Source organism: Lactuca virosa, chromosome 5 (genome assembly GCF_052849685.1).
Source record: "Lactuca virosa cultivar CGN04683 chromosome 5, Lactuca_virosa_CGN04683_v6, whole genome shotgun sequence".
NCBI classification, from domain to species: Eukaryota; Viridiplantae; Streptophyta; class Magnoliopsida; order Asterales; family Asteraceae; genus Lactuca; species Lactuca virosa.
Window position 1 is genome coordinate 70,476,736 of NC_136430.1, and position 8,758 is coordinate 70,485,493.

The following is an 8,758-nucleotide window of genomic DNA, read 5'->3' on the forward strand; positions in this document are numbered from 1 at the left end:
ATTGCAAACTAGTCCCTGCACTTTATAATTAATACAATTAACCCCAAAATTAATTCTAATTAATTTCTGGCTAACTATTAATTAAACCTTATGATTTCTAATTAATATATTAATCTTTCAACATATTAATAAATCATTTATATTAATTTATTAATCTTATAATAAATCAACATCTCTCCATTCATAATTTCCTTGTCCAGTTGCTAGGTTTGAGGGCAACCCAAAAGGACTGTGCTGCTATCAATTCAAGTACATACCAATTATAGTTATGAGCTTAGACACCTAATCCAACAAGCACAACTACACTAAGGCTAATTCGAGATCAAGTGGGAAAAATTTGTCTAAATCATAAAGTAATGAGATATGATATGAATTGTAGCAGTTAGACACTAAAGACCTCAAAATAGCATAATCTAGTTTTTATTCCTTTCTTAGGGGTTTGATTATGGCTTGTGAGAAAAATGCAAGTAAGGGACTAGTCGGCTCGAGGCTAATTTGTCCCCCTACTTATGCCACACTTGACATGAGTCGATTCATATGCACAACTACTTACACTCTCTCCCCACGTATATATAAGAGAAGAAGCAACAACTGAAAGTCCCTAAGAGCGATTCTTATTTGTTATGTGAGTTTCCAAAAGAATTGTATTTAAGGTGTGTCGTGTCTTTCAAGTAAAGATGTTCGGAGATGAGAATAAAGAGGTAACAAAAATGCATGAATGTTTATGTCCTAAACTAAATGCCATGCAGAAATAAAAAGTGAAAAAGAAGAAAATAAAATCTTTTTGGAATTTAAAAAAAATGAATGCAAATTAAGGTTAAAATGCTATGCAACCTAAATTAAAATGCATGAGAAAGCAAAAAGAAAAAGGGAATACCCCACCCCAAGCTTAGAAATAAGCATTGTCCTCAATGCTTGGGGCGAGGCGAAAGTACCTAGACCGGGGGATCGGGAGGAGGATATGGGTATTGGGGGTAGGGGTAGGGGTAAGGTGGAGGGGGATAAGGATGGGTGGGCTGTGGGTATGGATAGGGAGGAGGAAGTGGGACGTTTTGGAAATGGTTTTGGGATTGGTGCCACCCCCACATATGGTGCATCTGCTGGGACATGATTTGGTTGGAGACGCAAAGAGTCTCGAACCGTTCGACAAAATTGGGGGGAGCGGGTAATATCCGGGAGGTGCTTGGGGTTGGGCGTGCTGTGGACCATGGGTGGGCTCATCGTCGGGCTCGTCATCCACATGCATCTCGTCATCATCTTGATCCTGGAGTGCATCCTCATTGACTGACTGAGTGATGGTCCTCGCGAGTCTCCACTGAGTGCGATCGTGGAAGGTGAAGTTGGTGACTCGAGGGTCGGGAAGAATGAGATATCCGACCCCTTGAGGACAATACCATGTGAAACTGCTCCTGTTCCTACGACGGATGTGATGCATGTTTGTGAGAACACACTCATCCAAAAGAGTTTTATTTTCAACAGGTTGGTATTCGTCTGGTAGCTCGATGTCAAGACCGCGGGCTAAAAGGGTGACAAATCCACCAATGCAAATATCACCGGACGCTTTGGTTCTCATGAGTGCGCATTTATGGAAAAAGAACGAAGCAAAGTCCGACATTGGTGGGTTTTCACGTCGTGTCATGCACCAAAGGAAGAAAAGCTCGTTTTTTGTGACCTGACCGGCTTCTTTTCGGGCAAAGACAGTGCACACCAAGATGCGATGGGCAATACGGAGGCACGGGTGAATGATGGAGGTTGCTTTATCCCGACCGGCACATGAAAAGATACCTCCGGTGATCTCCGTCCAAAAGGTCTCATGGTTGAACTCGGCATGTAAGATGTCGAAAACCGTGGATGTGTTCGAAGAAGGTAAGCCCAAGATGTCGTTTATTATTGCGAAATCAATATACCTTCGGTCCCCCAGAAGTTGGAATGCAGCTTTTTTCTTTTCGCTATCGTACCCGCAATCTGCAAGAAACTCTCTGGTAGGGAGCTCGTAAGTGTGCGCCATGAGATTGAGAAGGTTTTCCCACCCGATGTTACGGAACAATTGGGTGACCCCCTCAAGAACCCCTAATGAGATAAGTGTGGGTTTGCACACAAATTTGATGGATGCAACCTTTCTAGGCATGCTTTTCATGTAGTTTTCGGCTACCTTGGCATCCCGAAATCTTGGAATGTCGGGTGCATCATTTTGATATCTAGCTGGGGCTTTGCCTCGGGCGGCAGTCGAGCGTTTTCTAGACGTGGACATGGTCTACCTGCAAGAAGAACAACAACTACACGAATCCAATCCCAGCAAATGATGTTTTCAATTCAATTTCCCAACCGACTCCCTACAGACTTCTAAAACAATTTAAAAAAATCAATGCAAGAAACATTTCCTAGACTCAATAGATGCAATACCATACAAATTGTTGTTCTAAAACATGCATATAAGTCAAGGAAAGAATGTACCCGTTCTTTGAAATTTGGAAATTTTGCGCGCGAAAATTCGGGATTTGAAAATCTTGCAACTCTCCACCCCAAGCTTAAAGCTTTGTTCAATATCCCGTGAGAAGCAATTTACCGCGAAAACCCGAGAAATCCGGCAACGGCTTGAAATTCCGGTGAAATTTTCCGGCGAGCTTTGAGAGATATTTTTAGTGGGGTTTGTAGCCTTGTCCAAGAGGAGCACAATGGTGGTGTCGGAATCACGAGAGGTGGCCGGAAAACGGCCGGAAAGTGGCGGTGGTGCCCGGAATTCTGGCCACAGATCGGACCGGATTTTGGGTGGGGTTTGTAGAGGATGAAAAATGGTGAAGAATGGCGGTGGTCTCGCGAAATTCTGACCGGTGGTTTGACGGGAAACTGAGTTTTAGTGGTGGAGATGGAGGTGCTCTAATGGAGGTTAAGGGAAAGGAAGAAGAAGAAGTGGGAAGGAAGAAGGGCCGGCTGGAGTGTTTAGGGGTTAAAATCGTGGTCAAACCTGGTCAAGACGCGGTCAACGAAAGTCAACAACTCACGCGGACGCGTCTGCGAGTACACGCGGTCCGCGTGAATAAACCTGGAACTATTCTGCTTTGCATTATTTACACGCGGTCGAACTCGGAGGTGGCATGCGGTCCGTTTTAATAACCCACGCGGACGGACTTGCGAGTACATGCGGTCCACGTGAATAAGCCTGAAATCCTTCTGTTTTCTGATAATGGACGCGGACACTTTGGGAACCACACGCAGACCATTTGTTTATTAACGCGGACAAGCCCTCGAGTACACGCGGTCCGCGTGAATTCTGTTGCAATCTTTCTCCATTTTTGCTCTTGACCAAAACGAAAACCGGGCCTTGAAATCTGACACTCTCTTAATGCAATAAAGAAGAAGAAGAAGTGTGAAGTGCAAAAAGGATCTATCTACGACTTTTATTCGGAACTAGAAAACGATGAAAACTTTAAGTTTTCCAAAAATTCCCTTCTTTAACGTCTTTGGCGAGACGTCCTTCCCTTTCGATTTCAGTGTACCGGGGCATCCAGTTGGATGACATCTAAGACATTTGCGTTAAAACCTTCATAGAAAGGTTTCAAACGATGTCCATTGACTTTAAAGATTTGCCCCGTTTCTTCACTCTGGATCTCAACCGCTCCATGCTCAAAGACTTTTAGCACAACAAATGGACCCATCCATATTTACCTCAACTTTCTGGGAAATAATTTCAATCTCGGGTGGTAAAGCAAAACTCTATGTCCTGGCTCAAAATGCTTGCGGGTAATGGACTTGTCATGGAAAAGATTTGTCTTCTCCTTCTAAATTCTTGAGTTCTCATAGGAGTCATTTCTTAACTCCTCCAACTCTTGAAGTTAAAGCTTCCTATGCCTTCCCGCCTCATCGATGTTGAAGTTGCATTGCTTGACCGCCCAAAATGCACGGTGTTCCAATTCCACGGGAAGATGACATGGTTTTCAAAAAACCAACCCAAATGGAGACATTTCTATCGGGGTCTTATACGCGGTCCGATAGGCCCACGAGACATCATCAAGCCTAGAACTCCAATCTTTTCTTGAAGGATTCACGGTTTTCTCAAGAATACTCTTCACCTCGCGATTTGAAACTTCCGCTTGACCATTCGTTTGGGAGTGGTAGGCGGTTGAGACACGATGAGTCACGTTATACTTCTTCAATAAAGCCTCCATCATCTTGTTGCAAAAGTGTGTCCCCCTATCACTGATCAAGGCCCTAGGCACACCAAATCTCACAAAAACATTAGACTTCAAAAACTCGATAACCGTTTTGGCATCATCCGATCGTGTAGCTTTGGCTTCAACCCACTTAGAAACATAGTCAACCGCGAGCAAGATGTAAACGTTGCCAAACGAAACGGGAAATGGGCCCATGAAATCAATCCCCCATACGTAAAAAACTTCACAAACAAGGATTGGATTTTGTGGCATTTGATTTTTATGTGAAATGTTTCCCGTCCTTTGGCACCGTTCACAACTTTTGCAAAACAAGTAACAATCGCGTGACATGGTTGGCCAAAATAGTCCACACTCAAGGACCTTTCTAAAGGTCCGGCTAGGTCCGAAGTGTCCCCCACAAGCAAGTTCATGACAAAATTGTAAAATGGATTGATGCTCTTGTTGGGGCACACATCGCCTAATAATTTGATCGGGACAATGTTTCCACAAATAAGGTTCATCCCACACATAGTATTTTGCATCAGTTTTGAGCTTGTCTTTTTGAGCACGTGAAAATGTGTCGGGATACCTCTTTGTGACCAAAAAGTTAACGATATCGGCATACCAAGGAGTAGATTGAATAAGGGAAAAGAGATGCTCATCCGGAAACTCGTCTCTCAACGGGAAAGGTGTTTCATTTGAAGTGATCCGGCTTAGGTGGTCGGCAACAAGATTCTCACATCCACGCTTGTCCCGAATTTCCAAATCAAATTCTTGTAACAATAAAATCCAACGGATGAGTCTAGGCTTTACATCTTTCTTCGTCATCAAGTACTTAAGAGCTGCGTGATCCGAATACACAATGACCTTGGTACCAAGTAGGTATTGTCTAAATTTCTCCAAGGCGAACACTATGGCCAGTAGCTCCTTCTCTGTAGTAGAGTAGTTGCTTTGACCATTATCTAGTGTTCTCGATGCATAGTAGATCACATGGGAGGCTCGTCCATTCTTTTGACCCAAAACGGAGCTTATTGCATAGTTGCTTGCATCACACATGATCTCAAAGGGGAGATCCCAATTTGGTGCTTGCATGATGGGGGCGGATGTAAGAAACTCTTTGAGCTTGTCGAAAGCTTGTTTGCACGCCTCATTGAACTCAAAATCAACATCCTTTTGCAAGAGTTGGCACATTGGTCTTGTTATCTTTGAAAAATCTTTGATGAATCTCCGGTAGAAACCTGCATGGCCCAAAAAAGAACGAACTTCCCGAACACAAGTCGGGTAAGGTAAGCTTTGAATACATCAACCTTGGCCTTATCTACCTCAATTCCTTTCTTTGACACAATGTGACCCAAAATAAGACCTTGAATCACCATAAAATGACATTTTTCAAAGTTTAAAACCAAATTTGTTTCAATGCATCTTTTCAAAATTTTTGTGAGATTGGTCAAACACTCTTGAAAGGAGTTTCCATATACCGTAAAATCGTCCATGAAAACTTCAGTTATATTCTCGACATATTCCGAAAAGATACTAACCATATATCGTTGGAAAGTAGCCGAGGCGTTACACAATCCGAATGGCATTCTCCGGTATGCAAAAGTGCCAAATGGACATGTAAATGTTGTCTTTTCTTGGTCTTCCGGTGCCACCGGGATTTGGTGAAAACCGGAGTACCCGTCTAGACAACAATAATGGGATTTCCCGACCAACCTTTCTAACATTTGATCAATGAAAGGCAATGGGAAATGATCTTTTCGTGTGCTAGCATTGAGTTTGCGGTAGTCAATACATACTCTCCACCCGTTTTGCACGCGGGTGGGGACCATCATACCTTTGTTGTTTTCAACTACCGTGATTCCCGTCTTATTTGAAACGACTTGCACCGGGCTCACCCACTTGCTATCCGAGATTGGATAGATCATTCCCGCATCTAGGAGCTTCAAAATCTCTTTCTTGATCACTTCCATCATTGGCGGATTCAACCTTCTTTGCGCGTCTCGGCTCGGCTTGCATTCATCTTCCATCAAAATTTTGTGCATGCAAGTGGAGGGGCTCAATCCCTTAATATCCGCGATCGTCCAACCCATTGCTTATTTATGTTCTTCACATTGAGTTGAAATGATGACCGGAAGAGTCTCGTTGTTTCCCAAGTACGCATACTTCAAATGTTGAGGAAGGACCTTCAATTCTAATTCCGGTGGTTGAACAAGGGAGGGTGGCAATCTCGTGTGGGTTTGAGGTAATTCAATTTGATTCGCACTAAATTGATTGGTTTTCTTGATCTCCAAATTGTTAACCAATCTTTCAACTTCGGGGTCTAGTGAGTAGAGCTTCAACTTCTTGGCTAATTTCCCACAATCAAACCCTTTGCTCAAAACCATCTCCAGCGCGTCATCATTTGACAACTCGAACAATTCTTGGGTTAATGGTTCAATAACATCAACAAAACACAAAGATGAAACATCACTAGGATATCTCATAGCATCGTGGATGTTAAAACTTATTGTCTCCCCATCAAACTCCATCGTTAAGCTTCCCGCATATACATCAATCTTTGTTCTAGCCGTCTTCAAGAATGGTCTCCCAAGTAGAATTATACCCGACTTTGAGGACACTTGTTCATCTAGATCAATCACGTAGAAATCCACCGGGAAGACTAATTGGTTTACTTGTACTAGGACATCTTCCAGAACACCTCTAGGAAACACACTTGACTTATCAGCAAGAGAGATTATGACACCGGTTTCACTTAAAGGACCAATGTTCAATGATTCATACACCGAATAGGGCATGACATTAATAGAAGCACCAAGATAAAGCATGACACTACTAAAAGTTACATCTCCTATTTTACAAGGAACCGTAAACATTCCCGGATCTTTACACTTAAATGGAAGCTTCCTTTGTAAAACCGCGGATGCGTTTTCATTCATAGAAATTTTCTCATTTCCCTTCAACTTCCTCTTGTTGGTACAAAGTTCTTTCAAAAACTTTGCATACCTAGGGATTTGCTTGATTGCATCAAGTAGAGGGATATTTACTTCCACCTTTCGAAAGGTGTCCAAAATCTCTTTCTCCTCCATTTTATTCTTTGAAGCTGCAAGTCGAGAGGGGAACGGCGGTTGAGTAGCTATTGGAGTCACTAGAGGGATAGTCTTCTTTGGAATTCTGGCTTGTGTGGCATTCTTGACAATGGGATCTGCAATAGGAATGACCTCTATTTCTTCCTCTTCATCCCTTGGCTTCTTCTTTGTACTACTTTCTCCGGCTTGTTTACCATTTCTCAAGGTCACCACATTGACATTTGGGTTCTTTTCGGTTTGAGAAGGCAACTTTCCACGGGACTCCAACTTGCTTATGGATGTAACTATATCTCCCATTTGTGCTTCAAGGTTGGAGATACTAGTTCTTGTCTCTTTTTGGAATTGTTGGGTGCTAGTGGCTAGGGATTTGACAATGTCTTCAAGAGACATCCCAGAGCTACTTGGTTGGGATTGAGGAGGTTGTTGGTGATGTGGAGGGTGTGGTTTGGATTGATAGTGTGGTTGTGGATGTTGGTAATGAGGTTGTGGTGGTGGATAGGAAGGTCTAACCAATTCATTTTGAGGCAATGGTCTTGGGTTGTAGCTCATATTGGGATTTGGCTTCCAACTTGAATTGTAAGCATTTTGGTAACCGGAAGGCTTGTTGTGGTAATTTTGGAACTCTCCCGTGGCATTTACATGTTCCGCATCTTCTTGAAGAATGGGACACATATCCGTAGGATGTCCCATTGTTGCACATATCCCACAAACCATCACTTGTGGAGTTTGTCCCATGGCTAGCTTTTGGACAACGGAAGTTAAATCTTTGATTTGAGACTCGATATTTGATGATCCCACTTCATTAACTTTGTGTTGTGTGTCTCTTTTCATATCTTGGCACGAGCCAAAATGTTGAGAATTCGCGGCTATGGTGTTGAAAAGTTGTCTTGTTTGTTGTGGAGTTTTACTAAAGACATCACCACCACTTGAGGCATCAACTAGTCTCCTCTCCATTGGCAACAATCCCTCATAGAAGTGTTGAATGAGGAGTTGTTCTGGAATTTGGTGTTGTGGGCAACTATAACACAAGTTGTTGAACCTCTCCCAATAATCATGAAAAGTCTCATTTTGACCTTGGCGGATTCCACAAAGCTCATTTCTGAGACTTGAGACTCTTGAAGCGGGATAGAACTTGTCAAGAAAAGCTCTTGCCATATCGGTCCATGAGTTGATCGACCCCGGGGGAAGATAGAATAACCAATCCTTTGCTCTATCGGCCAATGAAAAGGGGAATGCCCTTAGCTTGATTTGGTCATCGGTCGACCCTTGTGGCTTCATGCTAGTGCAAATAATGTGGAACATCTTCAAATGCTTATGAGGCTCTTCATTCTCCAATCCATGAAAAGTTGGGAGGCGATGAACTAAACTTGACTTCAATTCCGAACCTCATTCCAAAACCGGGTAATTGATACCGGTTGGAGTTTGTGTAACATCGGTTTCCATCATTTGCCTCAAAGTTCTTTCGGGAACTTCTCCTCCGTCCGCCATTTCAATTGGTTCAATAATGGGTGGATTTTGTTG

At 42.9% G+C, this 8,758-nt stretch overlaps 1 protein-coding gene across 1 annotated transcript; it reads right to left on the bottom strand.

Moving 5' to 3' along the window:
• Window positions 1-6,244: 6,244 nt before the first annotated feature.
• Window positions 6,245-8,068, bottom strand: LOC145111374 (uncharacterized). The gene has a single exon (XM_079047655.1). The coding sequence runs from the start codon at window positions 8,066-8,068 to the stop codon at window positions 6,245-6,247; it is 1,824 nt and encodes a 607-aa protein (XP_078903781.1).
• Between the last annotated feature and the right edge of the window lie 690 nt (window positions 8,069-8,758).